The sequence below is a fragment of the Drosophila guanche genome, unplaced genomic scaffold (assembly GCF_900245975.1).
Source record: "Drosophila guanche unplaced genomic scaffold, DGUA_6, whole genome shotgun sequence".
Lineage (NCBI taxonomy): Eukaryota > Metazoa > Arthropoda > Insecta > Diptera > Drosophilidae > Drosophila > Drosophila guanche.
Window position 1 is genome coordinate 15,285,975 of NW_022995743.1, and position 16,420 is coordinate 15,302,394.

Here is a 16,420-nt window from a genome sequence, read left to right on the forward strand (position 1 = left end):
TTCTTGAGCTTGGGACAGACCAGACCAGGCCTTCCGGCCATTGCAATGTCAGTGAGAGGACGAACACGCGACGCTGGAGGCCGTGGACTGAACTGAAAGTGCCTCAAAGTGTTTGTGTGTTTTCCTCTCAACTTTCCGATTTGCACAGCCAAACTATGCCTGGCGAACACACAGTAATTATTATTATTATTTGTACATTTTGCATCCTATAAATAGCTGCGTGTGCCGCGCTGATAAACTCCATGCAATCGGAATGCAACTGCTGCAGCACCAGCACCAGCACCAGCACCACATCTAACACTGCAACTCCATGGCCAACTCTAAGGCCGTTAAGCCAGCGCTAACGAGAGCAGAACTTGATGAGCGCTCAACAGTCTCGAGACTTATGGTTGGTAGATGGATGGTGTGTGTGTGGAATCGCATTGGATTGCATGTTGTAAATTGCCGCATTAGTGACTGCACTTGAGGACCGCCCGAAGATGTTTGGGGGCTGCCTGCCAGGCACCAACTATCAGCTGAACATGATGTTTTAATTGCGCTTGCTCTCTCTCTATATCTCTGTTTTCTATTACTATTGGATGGAACTGGCGGTGCAAGCGGTACGCAAATTGTAGTTTTATTTTGTGGCATGACGCAGGCAGGCCGCCTTGAGGATTGCGGTAGTGCGGAACCAACCGCTGGGACAGGGTAGGGACTGGGTGCGGATGGCAGGTGTGAATGAGTGCCTTTCTTTGCATTGATTTTCCTTTGCCTAATATTTAACCTACATTTTATGTGGCGCTACTCGAATTTCGGTGACACACTTTGGCTCCACAGGAAGTGACTAGACCGGTGTGCTGTGTTATGGCCATGACGCGTGCCGGGCTTGTGCCGCTGCCTCTCCCCGTGCCGCTTCTGCCTGTAAGTTAACTTTTCGCAACTTTGCGTCCTTCTACTATAAACACTTTTCTGGATTACAGGCGTTTTTTCTGCATCTCATTACACTTTAAGTAACGTTTTGAATGACTGAGGCTAAATGATGTCCTGTGCCTTATGTAATTGTTCTTTAAATTAGTTTGAATTGTGCACGGGAGAGTAGCTCTAATAAAGTATCATTACACAGAAACGAAAAGCCGCGAAAAACGAACATTGAAAATGGAGCCCCACAATGGGACGTTGGCACTGCCTGAATGGAACTGACGACGGCGCCATGGTACGCGGTAAGTGTGCAAAGAAACCTTCAAAAGAAATATTGCCTACACTTCAAATTCAAACAAAAGCAAAGCACAACACAACAACACCCAGGGAAGCGGCCACTATAATAATACTAATACTTGTATACACGCAGACACGCTGAGAATACAGCCTACAAAAGAAACAATCAAGAACGCAGCATTAAAGATCTCGACAATTAGATACCCGCTATTTATATTTCTGAGAAAGCAACGAGCTTTCACTCTCCCCTGACTCTCTACAATCACCCGCACGAATACTCCCCGAATAACGGGTATTCAAAAGCAAAGAAATAGAAACGGCAGCGCCCGTGTTGCCAATTCGCCGCACTAATTCGCCGCACGGCTTGGCGCTGCATTTGCTTTGCGCCCGTTGGCGTAGCTTCTCTCCGGCCGGGCCGGGCCGTGTTTGCTTGCATGTTTGGTTCATCTTCTGCTTCTGCCTTCTGCTGCTTAGACAACTTTTGATTGTTTCCCAACGCTGTGCTGTGACACCTGTTGGCATGTCTCTGGCACGCGATGTCCCTACACACACATACACACGCACACACACACATTTAATATATCCATTTATGCATGTTAGTCCTATATTTTTATACACTTTGCACACACTTCCTTCCTTCTTCCCGGTCTTAAATCATATATTTTGGGATGCTCCCACTGTCGGGTATCTGCACGCACGTGAGAGACTTCGCATGAGACTCCAAGTCACGGGACGAGGATGTGGAATGTGGGATGTGTCAGCCAGGACATGGACATAGCCGAGAGTCGAGCACAGGCTGGGGTACAGTGCGGTTTTCCTTGGCTTTGGAATAGGGTCAAAACCGCAACAAATTTCATTTTGCCTTGTGCAGCGGCTAAGAGTCAACAACACTTGGAGCCCCACTTGGAGGCTCTCCTATGCCACGGCGCACTGTTGCAACATCAAGACAACAGCAAAAGCAACAGAAACAAACAGCAACTCGTAAACCCTCTCAGAAAACCCACTTGACTCGGGCTGGGTGCTGCTGACTTTTAAGTGGCAGTGATGGGAGGGGGAAAAATCCTTGGCTAATGTCGTGATAGCCCCCGACTACCCCAGAACGAGCGACTTCAGCAAAAAGTTGAGTTCGTTTCCCCAGAGCAGAGTCCAAAGTCATAGGAATTCCTGGAGACATCCAGGAGTTAACTTTTGTCGTTAATGCTATAATTTTTCTGATATTTTAAATGTTTTTTTGGTTTAGTTTTCTTGTTGTGTTTGATTCAAGTTTTTGTTTATCGATCGTTTCGAAGCAGTTTTTGGATTCTTCGCGAATTTTAAAAAATATTGAAATGAATTGAAATTGAATTTCAAATGTAGAAGTACCCAAAAATCACAACGCGCATTGGCATCGATCCGATGCACTGCACTCGCCGTTCGAAGAAAAACTAATCCGCTAAAGGCAAATACGTTCTTATACGAGGGGCTATCGTCGTCCTGCGCTCTGGGGATGACCACTCGAGGCAACCGCCGAAGGAGTCGCCGACCGCGGACGACGATTGTCGAAGCTGCCTTTTGGTTGAACGTACACACGTACGGGTATACGTGGGTCAGTAAACCTACTTCCGGTTGACATAAATACGCCTTGGACATGAAAACTTGGCACTGGCGGCGCGCCGCAAGTTGTTTTTATTGTTTCAAACTTTTTACCATGACTCAAGCTGTAGTCACCGGGGGCAGCACACCACAATGGAGGAGGGCAGATCTGGACTTCTTTTTGGGGAAATTGAATTCACGAAATCGTGTCTCCTCAGTGATGGGACTTCCTCTTGCTTCTCCTTTCTTTTCCCCCAAATATGAGCAGCTCACCAGCCCTGATCTGGGCTTGGTTTCCCATAATCGTGGGGGGGGGGTGGGAGACTAATCATCTCGGCCTTCTGCTGACCCTAATCAGCCATGCCAAACCCAAAATCCCTCTGACTGTGCTTTCCTAATAATTCATATAATTTTCAACTGCACCTTTGTGCACAAAAAGGAGCCAAGGAGCGGCTTGAAATTTCGCTGCAATAAGATTTTCCCACGCGATATTTGGCTTTAGTTATTCCGCTTGTCAGTTCATCATCCGAGTGCAGTCTCTGGAAGGACACATCAATGTTTGACCCACATATACCAGTACATAGAAGCCCCAAATTAATATCAATTGCTGGCCCGTGATTGCGTGTGCGAATATACAAATGTACGAAAGGGGATTGAAAGGCATTTAATTGTAATTGACTGTGACCGAGGATTACACAATGACTAAGTGGCAGTCAGTGGGCGCACCTTGGGCGAAATTAAGTAATACTCGTAATTATTATTATGTGTATATATACCACATATAAATAGATTAACGCAAAACAAATAAAGGTCACAGTTTACTAGGCCACTGGGAATTCCAGGGGCCAATTGTTTTGCCTCTTGGGATGGCTTGGCTTAGGCTAGTCAAATGAAGTTTTTGTGGTAATAGGTTAATAATTTACCATGTTTTGGGTAAGCTTCTCAGATTGCAAGATTTCTGAATAGTGTAAGAATTTCTGCACAATTCTTCCTCTCAATAAATACGATTTTAAAATTGATCTTGGCCACCTTGTTGCGCATCGTTAGACACAGGTAAAGTCGTTGAACCATCGCTTTCAGCTCGAGTGATCATAAATCTCTTGATTTCATATTTGATTAGTAAAAGGGAGCACATGGGTTCTGCTTAAAATCCAGCATGGTCTTTATTTTGCAAAAGTTGTATTGTGATTACTTAGAGCTAGAGTACATGTTAATGTATCAATAATTTAAAAGCGCATTCACATAGATACTAATCAAAACTAATCAAAATTGTCATAGTCTTCGTCTAATTCGAAAATGGTTTCAGTTGGGGTCGTTGATGCCGCAGTGGCCTTTGGAATGATGGGAGCGCTGCTCTTTCCAGCCGTTCCAGCTGCTACAATATTCGTCAGATCGATATTGATGACTGGAGCCGCAATGTCAAAGTTGAATGCAACGTTGGCGTCTGCCTCTGCCTCTGGGGTGCACAGGTTGGTGGTCGGCATCTGCACGTTGCTATAATCGATTTTGACTATTGGCTTGTTGAGTTCATAGCTGCAGATCGGAGCAGGTATGGCAGTGTCGTGCGACTGTTTCTTATGGTAGGAGTTTGGGTTGGGCGGTCTGCCCCGTGGTGTGTAGGACGGAGTTGATTCCGAGCGAGCCAACTTGGCGGGCACGTGCCCCAACTGCAGTTGGTGCGTGTGCGCCACAGATGGTACAATGACCGATGGGGTGTGTGTGGATGGGGGGAGCTGTTGCTGCTGCTGCCGCTTTAGGCCGGTGCCGTTCAAGCTCATTGAGCGCATGTAGGGGCCGATAGCGGATCCGCCTCCATTCGGCAATGACCGCATAGATGTGGATGGCAGGCTAAGGTCATATGGCGTATCTGAGTCCGGATATTGCTCTGGCGAGCTGTCATCATTGTAGGAGCTTGCCTCCTCGGCCACACTGATGTCTGGTATATTCCGCACGAGCTCCTTGAGGAAATCGAACCGCTGCTCCGACATGATGCACTGCTTCATATGGGACGTGGACAATGTCTTGGCATTGCGTGAATTCGTAATGCGCATCGTCTTCGTCAGCAGCGACTCCACGAACAGCTCCAGCGTCCGGGAAATGATAACGGGTACCGCCTGTGCAACCTTACCAATCTCCTCGTCGCTCTGCATGATCTTCTTGATGCGACCCTGCGGAGGAAAAGCATTAAAATCGAATCAATATCAAATCACACCGTGCTTATGCTGCTCTGCCGCTGCGCCCACAACACGGAGCCTCTGATTATGTGAGTATGTATGTACACATGCATAAAAACTGATAACCATTGTCGGTGCACGCCAGAGCCCAAGCTAATGACCACTTCCGCTTCCTCCGTACTCACCGCTGGGAAGCGCGCGTTGTATTTTTTCTTTTTCGAAGGCATTTCTCCTTGTGAAGTAATATAGTAAGTCCTAGCAAAATATAACAAATGTGTGTGTGTTTTTCACACAAGAACAGTTCCTTGCAGTATGACCGCGGATTAATCGATCAAATATACCGCATGACCCTCAAAAATATACCATCTCATGTTAAAAAATACCGCAAATATATCGTGAAAACTAGCCAATATTGTGGACAATTGATTCATAAATCGGATAAAACTATAATTTTACTGCCGAGAATCTTAACTAGCTGATAATATTGAATAGAATATAAAAATCAAGGAAAATTATTTCCGATTCGGTATATTTACGGATGGTCAGACGGTATATGTTATCGATAACTTCACTTGACACATCCAAGGAGACTGCCGTGTTAAAATAAATTTTAGTTTGCATTTAAAATCGATGAAAATAGCTATATAATTACATGTCTGCGAATACAAAGAAGGATCCTTGCAAAGCGAACGCGTGCCGTATACAAGCCTGCTTGAATGGTGCGTACCGAGTATGGGCTCTTTTGTTATTATATAAGTCTGTGCCACTTATCAAGAATTCGCATTGCAGAAAACAATTATCAGGAGAATAAATGTGCTGACGTTCTCGAGGCTATGCGCCAATGTTGTCTAAAGTGGCATAAGGTTTCGCTTTGTTGCAGTGGAATTGATTTGGAAAAACCATACCAAACAGAAGCATCCAAAGGTGCCGGCAAGTCGTGAGTTCAAGGTGCACTTTATGCTGTAAGTCACGCTAATTTTCGTTGGTAACAGTGAAATATAATGTCCATGCCGCAGTACAAGCCTCCAAAAGACATTCAAGACTTGTTGGACAAAAAGGAACAGCAGCAAACTGGTCAGCGCCGTCGTACAGCCGTGCTTCCCAAGCGCTCTTGGATACAGCGAAACCCGCGACTGTTCCAGATCACTTTCCTGACAAGCTCCCTGCTCATATTCTTCTCCAAGCCAATTTACGACGCGTTCATAGCAGATCCTTTGCCTCCCACTGAGTTTCGTGTGCCGGCGCACAAACGTTAAGGAATGGAATCGGTGCGCAAAGCCAACCAACGTCTCCGCAACTACCCAATTCTGCTAACAAAGTGTGCCGACAAGGCCTCAGCATATGCCGTTTGTGTGTCGCGCGACCTGAACGTGCAGCATAAGATCTGCGACGCCGAGTTTAAGGAATTTTTGAGCTGCATTCGAAAGAGCGCAATGGAACTAAAAACAAAGTTGTAAACGAATAACAATAAACACAATGATACGCACGAAAGTCCCAAGTACCAGATGGCAGCGATTTGGCCGTCAAATCCTGCAGATTAGCTTTCGAACCCATCTACTGATCTCCGCAGTGTTTCGCCTTGTTCTGATCTGCTACGGACAAATACACGACAGTAGGTCAGCGGTGCCTTACACGGACATTGACTACAAAGTGGTCACAGATGGAGCTCGTCAGGTGCTGGCTGGAGAGACTCCGTTTGCGCGGCACACCTATCGTTACAGCCCTATAATGGCATATCTGCAGACACTAAACATATTGGTACACCCGGCATGCGGAAAGCTAATTTACGCGACTTTCGATTTACTCATTGCCACTCTTATATATCATCTGGTGCACATGGAGATCAAGAGTCAGTACCAAAAGACCGTGCAGCACCTGCTCAGCAAGTTCAACAGGCCCCAGGAACCAGACCAGTCCCTCGATGCGTTGGACGAACGCAGTCATCCGGACAACATAGCTCGAGCCTCCGCATGCTGCTGGCTCTACAATCCGTTGACGGCTATCATATCTACACGCGGGAGCGGCGACTGCTTTTCGAGTTTCTTTGTGATCTTGACCATTTACCTGCTGATTAGATCGGATCACAAATCTTCGCACAAGCACTGGCTCATCTTTACCGCTGGACTAGCGCACGGACTGGTGATCCACCTAAGGCTATACCCGTTGCTATTCAGTCTGGCCTACTACCTGTCCTTGTCATCACGTCTAACGCGAACTCCTTTGGACTTTCTGGGCCAAATTCTGCGACCCAACAAGCAACAGTTCTGCCTAGTCCTAGGAACACTTCTCAGCCTTGTGGCCTTCACATGGACTTTCTATTCGCTCTATGGCTGGCAATACATCTACGAAGCGTATCTCTACCACTTTGTACGCAAGGACTCGCGTCACAACTTCTCACTGCAGTTCTTGCTTCAATATCTGGGCAGCGCGGCGACAGTAGGGGAACCTGCGTTGTTGACAAAGCTCCTGGTGGTGGCTCCACAGTTTTGCCTCATTCTCTACCTAAGCTTGAGCTTTGGCCAGTTTCGTCAGACGCTGCCATTTTGCATCTTCACCGTGGCCTTTGTAATCGTTACCTACAACTCAGTGGTGACCTCACAATACTTTATCTGGTATTTAGCGATCCTGCCCCTGTGCCTGAACAACTTCAAACTGCTGTCGTGGAGCCGATCTATATTCCTGTTGGTCCTCTGGCTGTTGGCCCAGGCGCTGTGGCTGCTCCCCGCGTATCTGCTGGAGTTCAAAACGTGGAACAGCTTCAACTGGATTGGACTGCAGGGCGCAGTGTTTTTTGTAACAAACGGATACATCCTGGAACAACTATTGAGTCACTATGGGTTCACACAGTTTAAGATTAGTTATAGGAAGTTGCTTTAATCAGGAAGTTGCACATACTACAAGTATGCTTAAAGCAGTTTTAATGTAAAAAAATATATCACAATTCAGATAGTTAAAGGTAGTATTTGCTCAGCTCTTTGTAATGCTCAAGTACTTTATGTAATTAAATAGTTTTTCCAATTCCTCATTGTGCAACTTATTTACTTGATCTGACACAGCAGAGACGGTTCTCTCTCCGATCTTTTCCACTTCGAACACATTCCCTTGCTTGTTCCACACAGCATCGCTAAAGTGTTTTTGAACTTTGCGGTACAGAGACCGTGCACAGATTGCACCAACGCAAATTTGGTTTACGACTTTGATGTCCGCTCGATTGCTGTAAATGGCATTTACTCGGTCGTAGTTCTCCCGATGATTCTTATCCGTCGATAGGAACATATGGTATAGGCGCTTCCTTTCGGCGGGTTTCTCCATGCACAGGAAACACAGATTTTGCGTGAAGGGGTTCGTGTACAAATTTTCGTTATGTGGCAGTACAGGTGGAGTGTTACTTTTCAACAGAATTCTGCTTAGAATCGTTGGAAATGTTTTAGTGCTGATTTTGGGCTGCCCTGCAGCCTCAGTAGGAGGAGCCTTCTTCTTTTTACCCCTAGTGCGAGGAGTGTCTCTACGTCTTTCGGAAATAATCAGCACTGGAGTTTGGGATGACTCAATTTTTTGGTTTGTGGAACTAGAGGTAGCACCACTGTTTGTTTCGACTTCCATGGCTTTTGTTATTTTTTTTAACAATGCTTTCCGTGTGAATATCTCTGCAGCAACTAAGGTAATACTAACGGAACTCAACCTCTTAAATGCACGGATTGTTTAGTTGCAGCTCGAAATCATACAAGTTATTTCGCAAGAAAAGCTCCCATCCCAAAGAAATGCAAAGCTTTTAATATTAGTGATGGGGGTTTTCTATACGATGATTTTTGCCTTTACGTGCGAAAGGCAAATATTTATCAGCTTATCGCATTGGAGTTGAAATTGAAATGCAAAATTGTTGGTTTATAATATTTATATACGATGTCCGTGCAAGTAGTACAAGTCAATTAAACTAACATACAGGTACATACAATTTTAGTGTTCGTTCGGCAAACAACTCTATTTTGAGCTCAGCATTTTTAGTAACATTTGTACCTGGTCAATGCGGACTCAGCGTCTGCGACCAACCAATTTCGCTGTAGCGATTCAATTCAAAAACAAAAACAAAAAACAATTTAAATATAACAGTCAAACAATATATTATCATTTACGATTTTCCTGCAAATAACACAAATAATGATATATTTTATGGTTTTGCTCATCGAGACAATCCGAAACTATTTCCTGGACTTCTCTCCATTGCATTTTAGACTCTATTACTGTTTCATTTACCCAGTGTTCTTTGCTTAAGCGATTCTTTACTAATAGTGTAACCCCTTTGGGGTCCAACGTTGGTCCAGATATGATATGTCCATGTCTAGATTCATCTCGACCGAATTCATAGTATTGTTTCCCATTTTTCGTCATTACTGTTGCACAAAATTTTTCGATTTTATCGTCATCTGCTCTAGTTGCCAGTTGAGGAGCGTCCGGTAGTAGTAACTTCTGTATGTGGTTCTTAAATTCCTCCTTAAAGGTGTATTCGTTGTGCGTAAGACACGGCGGACTTTCTGTAGGCTCGCTGGTCTCGTCTCCAATTGCCAATACACTTGATTTTGACTCCATTTTGCTACCTGAAAGTTATTTGAATGATTAATGAGTGTTAACTCACGTAAGAGATCTTTATGCTTACCCGGTTGATTTGATATAATTTCTTCTTCCTTTGTGCCCAGCTGGTAAGGTGTTGTATTTATTTACAAATACAATTTCGCAATAAAAAGCTCACGATAAAGTCAAATGGAGATGGTATATTTATCGCAGACAGCTGAATGGCAAAATAACATTCGCAGTTGTATGTCGTGTTTGTCGTGTGCATTCTTTGGCGTGCTTTGGAAATTGCATGATTATTTATCTTCAAGCAATTAATCTTTCCCATGCATGCATATATCTTTTTGAGGGATCCGTTGTTGAAATGTTCACACCTTATCAAAATAATGTTGTTTTCATTTTGGATCTGTAAACAACCTAAAGTTCGTGTTGATGATCTAAATAAAAGATACAATTGTTTGGAATTGGTGTTTTTTTTCATCCGTTTCACCCGGGAGGGAGCCGAGCACTTCTCTACCAACAGACTTAAACGCGTGCTAGATAGCAGCTGCAGGGGGTTTTTCTTTCGGTCGAGCCATTTCATTATTATTTCTGATAGTTTTGTGATGTAAGTAGCAGCTGATATAGAATTGAGCAATTTGTACTTAATAATGCTTCGTTTTATTATTGTTTTATTTCGACTTTGGCTTTTGTCGAGTGTGACTGAGATAACTCAAGAAAAGTCCCCGTTAACGGCCCTAAAATTGATGAACCGGCTAAATAAATAAATCATATAATAATATGTCTAAAAAGATAATGGAATTGTCAACAACAACTGCACCCGTGAAAGTGCACCAACAAAGAGGAGCAGCTGACGCAATCCCCTCGATTTATCGTGATCAACCCCTTTCGTTTATTATGCAGGTCATTTTGGGTTGATTGCCGCTAAGTTTGTATATGCGCTGCGGTTGTTCCCCCCCCCCCAATAAACAAACAAATATTCGCACAAATGTTTATGCTAAAACTCGCATGTGGCTGATACGCATTTTCAGTTCTGCTCCGATCCAGCTTGCCCGAGCGACTGAAATCAAATTTAATGTTTAATCTGAACTTGAAACAAGTAAGCACAGGCAGAGCCGACTCGAAGTCGGAAGCTTTTGGCACACAAAACAGAGAATACTTCGGGTAAGGCAGCAAACTGAAAACGCTGTCTGGAAATGTTCATTAATTTCAGGTGCGAATATTATTATTGTTCATAACAAAACTGGATCGCAGGCGAATAGGAAGCGAATGCCTTAGATATACAAACGATCTCCCCTGGCAACTATGCTTATAGAAAATACACACATATGTACATATGTAGATTGGAATCTCCCGCTCTGGTTAACTTTATCGTCTTATCAAGGGTTATTACCTTTTGTTGTTCAGCTGTTATAATTATGCGACAGTTGCTGGCAAAATATACGACCGATACTTGAATGAACAGACTTAACAAACGATAAGAGGAGTGTTGTCCAAAAACCCCACAGTTTTTTGGTTGAATTTTATCAACTGATCGTTAAAATTACTAAGGAATGGGTGTTTTTTTCTATGCACCCACCTCTGAGTGCAGAGAATATGAATAATCCAACTGTATTTTGCTCTTATAGGCTGAGGGAACCCATTCCAAGGTGTCCGCAGGTGGGCATTAATCACTCTAAATAGTTATTATCAGCTTATCAGAGGGCTCCCCAAAAGACAAAGCCCCCGAAAAATTCGTTTTCCTCATGCCCACTCAGTGTTATTCGCGTCAGCCACCGGGTGAAAATAAAAAAGCCCCGACACGACTGTCAGAGACGAACGGCCCGGTATAAAAGCGGTCGTCGGGCACTGATATCGTTCAAAAGCCGACAAGCTAACATTCAGTCAACATCTGGCACGAGCTGCTTCGTGAAAGTGAACTTCAAATATTAAACAGAAGGGTGTTCCCCTTGCGGAAGCTGACACTAACAACGCGCCTCGCTGTTCGCTGTTGGCAACAACAAAACACAATTGGATATTATTACCTAAACAGACCAAAACCGGGGACCACCGTACGATTGCTCATCCCATAGTCCATATTCGCAGAGCGAGTGTGAGCGACCAGAATTGAACAGCACAACACGGAGAGAGAGATAAACCAAACGAGTAGAGAGAATGAGCCACTGCTGACCGGACTACAGCAGCGGTGATTTTTGCGGGTGATTAGCATTGGAAAGAAACGACAAAAGCTAAGGTAATTCACACCAAAATGGGCGTGCGTGTGATAGAGGCGGATTCGGCTAGTGATTCGTATGACGATGACGATTTTTCGACGTGCAATAAAGAGAAAAGTAAAGCACCAAGTAAGGCCAAAGCTGGCAACGGTGGCAAGAGGAGTCCCTCGCCCCCAGAGGGTGCCAGCTACATCAGAAGGGATCTGGTGGGCAACTGCAAGGAGTACCGCATCGAGAACAATACCCGGGATCTGCGTATCATCGGAAATGGCAACCGGATAAGGATTGTCAGCAACTCGGGCTATCTACAGGTCATCGGCAATGCCAACAGATTGAAAATCCAGAGCAATAGTGGTTCCCTCAAGTATACGGGAAATGACGGACGCATCTATTTGGGAAGTGATTCCCAGCAGCAGAGCGTCGACTACACTGGCTGCAACGGCCTCTTGAAGGTGGTGAAATCGTTAGATCTCGAAGGCAGCGGCAAGAAGGCGCCCAGCAAGCGGACAAATACCCCCAAAAACCCTACATCAAAGGAGACGCCCAAGCCGACGCCATCCATGGGCATTGAGATCGACAACAACCTCACGATCGTGAATGGCGTGGCCGGGAATATTGTGATCAAGAATGCCATCAATGTGAGCATATGAACCTAGGCGAAGAGTAGACAGGAAGCTCTCTACGCCCACCTGGCCAAAGACTAATATTGTAATTGTTTCTTGCCTCCGTACTGAATGGTTCCTACCGACTGTAGAGTCATTAGTCTTATCGTATGTAACTTCCGACTGCTACAAACATAACATTCAGCATTTTAAAGTATTATTATACGCCACCTAGTTAATGTTCATTCAGCAATAATATTCATCATATGATTAAGTGGGCCACACATGCAATGCATTTTACATTGATTAGCTAATTATTTATAGTCGTAGCATAAAGCATAGTGAACAAAGATTGTGCTTCATTCCAAGAATGAATATTCTGATTAAAGAAAACAAAATATTTTAAAGGAGATCCTCTATATATTTTTAATTCAAACGCCCACTTCATGGAAGCAGCCAATGATAGTTTTGTCTTGGAAAAATCCCCCCCCCGCCGATCACAATGAAGCGCTTGGTAAAGCACATAGCAACTGTGCAAATAAACAACATTTTCTTTTACGTGGGCAGTGCTCTGCCAACTTTGCCCACTCTCCGATGACTTATTCTCATTCATAACTTCGTAGAATTACTCTCTTACTCACTACGATGCTCATTTACAATGACCTATTTCCATTGACACTGATCAATATGCTGATTAACTCCAAAAACGTCGCTTTTACTTAAAGTTGCCCTTGGAAATGGACTCTTTAGTGTCGAATATCAATTCTGGGGGATTTTTTTCTACCCACCAAACCACACAATTGAAGTACCCGAAAAACTGTATTTACCTTTTTAATGTGTCTGCTCTTTAATATATTTATTTGTATAATATCTCCAACAGTCAGCGTAACCTTTTTGGGGTTCCCAACGAACTTAATCTACCCCACCGATTGTACCTAACTTTCAGTAAACATTTTTCCCTACACACAACATGCAGTAACATGATAACAATACAGATATTATATATAGCGATATTATTTATAGCATAGCTTGATGCTTGTTTTTTAATTTTTCAAAAACCTGAAACGGTTTTCGACATTATGGAGCTGTAGGATGAGGAACGTATGCGTCTCTTGCTTGTCTCTTTTATCGAAATAAAAGGTGCTCTGATATTACAGTATAATTTATGAAGTCTCTTTTGGGGGCAAAGCTTCAAAAAATATAGCATACTTATAGGCAGAACAGAAGAAACAACAAAACAAATCAATCCAGTTGTTCTTGAATATTAAAAGTATTTTTTGTTGTTAAATTGTTTTACAACAAACAATTTTTGTTGCTGCTCAACTTGTTCAATCACTTTCAACCTCTTTTGATCAGTTTCAATTAATAGAAGGCTATTTCTATTAGCCACTAGTTTGCTATGTTTTTCATGTATAGATTGATTCGTCTGAGCTTGTACTTCCTCCGTATCAAACGGTTTCGTGTGAGTGAAGTGACTTGAATAAAAAAATAACATTACCAAAAGATTTACGAACTCAAATGTATCCAATATTTTATATATTAGACTAAATCTCAGAGATAAAAATGGCTGTGAAAATTGTGAACCTGGAAAAGAATTGCTTTTCCAAAAGAATCCAAAAGACATTTTTTGTGACGTATTTCGCACCATTAAAGCTCCTGAAAGCTCATGAAAGGGAGTTTTGAAAGCTTGTTTTCTTTGCGAAGGGAGTTTGAACAACTAAATATATATAATAAAGTCTATTAATTTATGACTATAGTTTATAGCTTTTGTTTATTTATTTTAAATTTAGAATTAACTGATAATTATGGAACAGAAATAAATATAAATAAACCATGAGTTCAGGAGAGGAAGGAAAGATACAATTTACAAAGTTTCTAAGCTAAGGGTGAATCACTGTAATACGCGTGTATGTACGTAAGCGGCCTCGACGCGGCAGACGACGAAAAATTCAAATACAAATATGAAAAATATAAGGATTGTATACCTTAATCCAATAAAAAGGGATTGGATTAAATTATTGTTTCAGTGTTAAATGTCTTTAAAAGCTAGCAATATCGAATAGAACATCAAAATCGAGGAATATGATTTTTGACTACGGTATATTTATGGTATATTTTTGAGGGTCTGACCGAATTTTATCGATAATTCCGCGGTCACACTGCACTTTATGGAAAAAATTAATTAACAAATAATTTAAGTGGGTCATAACTGAAATTGATAATGTCAACCAAAACGAATACCATTGAGCGTCATGGAAACGGCAGCGCTAAGTCATCCACACTGAAGGAAATATGCGCGCGCGCCATCACAAAATCCGAATGGGAGGACAAGGTAAGAATCTTCCGTACCGGAGCACCGACCTGTGAACCAAAGCACGCGTACAGGGCTGATTGTTCATGCTCTTTGCCTTTTGCAGGAGGAATTCCTAGATGTCATATATTGGTCGCGACAGGTGTTTGGCATTATCCTCGGTGTCATCTGGGGCATTGTGCCGCTCAAAGGCTTCCTGGGTCTTGTGCTGTAAGTAGCTGGGTTATAAATAGCATAAATTCATATCGAATGCATGAACTTTTGCCCACAGTTTCGCCGGCATCAGCTGCGGCATTGTCTACCTGTACGCCATAAACTTTCAGAACGTGGACGAGGAGGCGTACGGAGGCGTTTGGGAATTGGTGAAGGAGGGATTTATGACATCTTTCGCCGGATTCTTGGTGACGTGGATAATTTTCTACACGGGCCTGCACTACGACACGATAATGGCTGCAAAGTCCTCATAATACACTTCCCAGCCATTCGACGCCGCATCAGAGCAGTAACAAACTCCCGAGTCCAATATCAATACTACTATTCCCGCAGATGCATTTGCGAAGCCAAAATAAGCTAACCCGTTTTGTCATTTTTTAAACTCAGTGTAGATTGTTAAACTTTAGTGAATTACCATCATGTGTGCATTTGAATGGTTGCCGCAGGCTGTTGGCTGTTGGCAGACGGAGATTTTTCTGTGAAAGATCCATCCCGGCCAGCGGCACTACTTGAGAACCAGAAACAATATATATATTTGTGTATGTATGTATGTGTATCTAGTGTGCAAAAAATGGGAACATAATTTGTTGCGGCTTTTTATTACAAATATTGTTCTACAGTTAAAAGGTAGCTGACAGCTATGGGAAATCCTAGTACTCCATGGCCACGGGCTCCGAGCCATTATGCGATGATCCGTTCTGCCCCAGGTCTTTTTCGTGCTGGAACTTCTCCGGAAGTTGCCCGCTCTGTAGAATCTGTGACAGCCGCTCCACCTCTGCCAGGGAACTGGCCCGCTTGATGGCCTCGCGGATGCGCTGCATATCCTCTGGGTTGGCAAAACGACCACCATCAGAGCCCCTGCCTTTGCCGCTACTCGCTTCGGCTGCCAGTGCTGCGGCGGCGCTCAGTTTTGACTTTTTGGTAACCTCCCTAAGCATGTCCTTGCCCTGCTTGGTGCGAAAGAACTCCTGGGCCGCCTGCCTGTCTTTCTGCTTTATCTTCCGGAAGTCGAGCAGGCGCAGATGCGGAAACTTGTAGGCCATGTACTCGCGATAGTGGGTCTTTGTGGAGACTGGGTTGATGAGAAGGCATATGGTTTCCAGCTTGCTGAACGCTGTGAGCGGCTCCAAGTCGCTGAGCTCCTGCAAGTTATTGCCCGTCAGAATGATGGAGCTCAGATTGGGAACGACGGACTCGAGGCCCTCGCTGATCCTCAAGATGCGATTGTTGTTCAGCAGCAGGCACTTGAGACGCGGCAGGTGCGGCAGATTGTCCAGCTTCCTCAAATCGTTGTCCGACAAGTCAATGGTGTCGAACTGGTCCAGAGTAGCACCAAGATTTTCGATCTGTGGAATTTTGTAGCCGCGCAAATCGAGCTCCCGCTCTCTGCACGGATTTATGTATTGCATGGACTGGTTTATCAACTCCGGAGTAAGCTTTACCATCTTGGCAGTGTATATACACAATACTTTACTTTAAAATTACTTTCTTTTATGTTTTTCAACAAAAAATTACAGTAAAAAGAAAACACCGCATTCGACGCGTGTTAGAGATGATAAATGAATATATCGA

The 16,420-nt window shown here is 43.6% G+C and overlaps 10 protein-coding genes across 11 annotated transcripts; 6 read left to right on the plus strand and 4 right to left on the minus strand.

Moving 5' to 3' along the window:
• Positions 1-3,908: 3,908 nt before the first annotated feature.
• On the minus strand, positions 3,909-5,276 carry LOC117590616 (dr1-associated corepressor). Its single transcript, XM_034283412.1, has 2 exons — positions 5,126-5,276; positions 3,909-4,934 (listed from the first exon to the last, which is right to left on the minus strand). The coding sequence occupies exons 1-2, from the start codon at positions 5,165-5,167 to the stop codon at positions 4,026-4,028; spliced, it is 951 nt and encodes a 316-aa protein (XP_034139303.1). The 5' UTR covers positions 5,168-5,276; the 3' UTR covers positions 3,909-4,025.
• A 224-nt stretch (positions 5,277-5,500) lies between these two features.
• Positions 5,501-6,092, plus strand: LOC117590680 (cx9C motif-containing protein 4). 2 transcript variants are annotated; one of them, XM_034283582.1, is made up of 3 exons: positions 5,501-5,659; positions 5,730-5,902; positions 5,957-6,092. In XM_034283582.1, exons 1-2 carry the CDS (start codon positions 5,593-5,595, stop codon positions 5,879-5,881), a joined length of 219 nt encoding a protein of 72 aa, XP_034139473.1. In that variant the 5' UTR covers positions 5,501-5,592; the 3' UTR covers positions 5,882-5,902; positions 5,957-6,092. The 2 variants fall into 2 exon arrangements, with proteins under 2 accessions (XP_034139473.1, XP_034139463.1); XM_034283572.1 differs by having other exon boundaries at positions 5,730-5,877; positions 5,933-6,074.
• LOC117590676 lies at positions 5,933-6,232 on the plus strand. The gene has a single exon (XM_034283558.1). The coding sequence runs from the start codon at positions 5,942-5,944 to the stop codon at positions 6,194-6,196; it is 255 nt and encodes an 84-aa protein (XP_034139449.1). The 5' UTR covers positions 5,933-5,941; the 3' UTR covers positions 6,197-6,232.
• Positions 6,167-6,431, plus strand: LOC117590690. The gene has a single exon (XM_034283593.1). The coding sequence runs from the start codon at positions 6,200-6,202 to the stop codon at positions 6,395-6,397; it is 198 nt and encodes a 65-aa protein (XP_034139484.1). The 5' UTR covers positions 6,167-6,199; the 3' UTR covers positions 6,398-6,431.
• On the plus strand, positions 6,381-7,895 carry LOC117590587 (GPI mannosyltransferase 1). The gene has a single exon (XM_034283344.1). It carries the CDS (start codon positions 6,417-6,419, stop codon positions 7,815-7,817), a length of 1,401 nt encoding a protein of 466 aa, XP_034139235.1. The 5' UTR covers positions 6,381-6,416; the 3' UTR covers positions 7,818-7,895.
• Positions 7,848-8,699, minus strand: LOC117590641. Its single transcript, XM_034283483.1, has one exon. It carries the CDS (start codon positions 8,541-8,543, stop codon positions 7,908-7,910), a length of 636 nt encoding a protein of 211 aa, XP_034139374.1. The 5' UTR covers positions 8,544-8,699; the 3' UTR covers positions 7,848-7,907.
• Positions 8,700-9,036: 337 nt separating this feature from the next.
• Positions 9,037-9,732, minus strand: LOC117590662. The gene is made up of 2 exons (XM_034283516.1): positions 9,595-9,732; positions 9,037-9,535 (listed from the first exon to the last, which is right to left on the minus strand). The coding sequence occupies exon 2, from the start codon at positions 9,525-9,527 to the stop codon at positions 9,066-9,068; it is 462 nt and encodes a 153-aa protein (XP_034139407.1). The 5' UTR covers positions 9,528-9,535; positions 9,595-9,732; the 3' UTR covers positions 9,037-9,065.
• A 1,616-nt stretch (positions 9,733-11,348) lies between these two features.
• Positions 11,349-12,734, plus strand: LOC117590655. Its single transcript, XM_034283507.1, has one exon. It carries the CDS (start codon positions 11,758-11,760, stop codon positions 12,370-12,372), a length of 615 nt encoding a protein of 204 aa, XP_034139398.1. The 5' UTR covers positions 11,349-11,757; the 3' UTR covers positions 12,373-12,734.
• Positions 12,735-14,475: 1,741 nt separating this feature from the next.
• On the plus strand, positions 14,476-15,394 carry LOC117590665 (respirasome Complex Assembly Factor 1). The gene is made up of 3 exons (XM_034283530.1): positions 14,476-14,656; positions 14,742-14,845; positions 14,907-15,394. Exons 1-3 carry the CDS (start codon positions 14,546-14,548, stop codon positions 15,100-15,102), a joined length of 411 nt encoding a protein of 136 aa, XP_034139421.1. The 5' UTR covers positions 14,476-14,545; the 3' UTR covers positions 15,103-15,394.
• LOC117590632 (probable U2 small nuclear ribonucleoprotein A') lies at positions 15,379-16,396 on the minus strand. The gene has a single exon (XM_034283454.1). The coding sequence runs from the start codon at positions 16,291-16,293 to the stop codon at positions 15,499-15,501; it is 795 nt and encodes a 264-aa protein (XP_034139345.1). The 5' UTR covers positions 16,294-16,396; the 3' UTR covers positions 15,379-15,498.
• Between the last annotated feature and the right edge of the window lie 24 nt (positions 16,397-16,420).

Coding starts and splice junctions, on each gene's coding strand:
- LOC117590616 (XM_034283412.1), bottom strand. CDS start 5,167: ATGCCTTCGAAAAAGAAAAAATACAACGCGCGCTTCCCAGCG. Junction 4,935..5,125: donor ACAACGCGCGCTTCCCAGCG/GTGAGTACGGAG, acceptor TTTCCTCCGCAG/GGTCGCATCAAGAAGATCAT.
- LOC117590680 (XM_034283572.1), top strand. CDS start 5,593: ATGTCTGCGAATACAAAGAAGGATCCTTGCAAAGCGAACGCGTGCCGT. Junction 5,660..5,729: donor TATACAAGCCTGCTTGAATG/GTGCGTACCGAG, acceptor TTCGCATTGCAG/AAAACAATTATCAGGAGAAT.
- LOC117590676 (XM_034283558.1), top strand. CDS start 5,942: ATGTCCATGCCGCAGTACAAGCCTCCAAAAGACATTCAAGACTTGTTG.
- LOC117590690 (XM_034283593.1), top strand. CDS start 6,200: ATGGAATCGGTGCGCAAAGCCAACCAACGTCTCCGCAACTACCCAATT.
- LOC117590587 (XM_034283344.1), top strand. CDS start 6,417: ATGATACGCACGAAAGTCCCAAGTACCAGATGGCAGCGATTTGGCCGT.
- LOC117590641 (XM_034283483.1), bottom strand. CDS start 8,543: ATGGAAGTCGAAACAAACAGTGGTGCTACCTCTAGTTCCACAAACCAA.
- LOC117590662 (XM_034283516.1), bottom strand. CDS start 9,527: ATGGAGTCAAAATCAAGTGTATTGGCAATTGGAGACGAGACCAGCGAG.
- LOC117590655 (XM_034283507.1), top strand. CDS start 11,758: ATGGGCGTGCGTGTGATAGAGGCGGATTCGGCTAGTGATTCGTATGAC.
- LOC117590665 (XM_034283530.1), top strand. CDS start 14,546: ATGTCAACCAAAACGAATACCATTGAGCGTCATGGAAACGGCAGCGCT. Junction 14,657..14,741: donor AATCCGAATGGGAGGACAAG/GTAAGAATCTTC, acceptor TGCCTTTTGCAG/GAGGAATTCCTAGATGTCAT. Junction 14,846..14,906: donor GGCTTCCTGGGTCTTGTGCT/GTAAGTAGCTGG, acceptor TTTTGCCCACAG/TTTCGCCGGCATCAGCTGCG.
- LOC117590632 (XM_034283454.1), bottom strand. CDS start 16,293: ATGGTAAAGCTTACTCCGGAGTTGATAAACCAGTCCATGCAATACATA.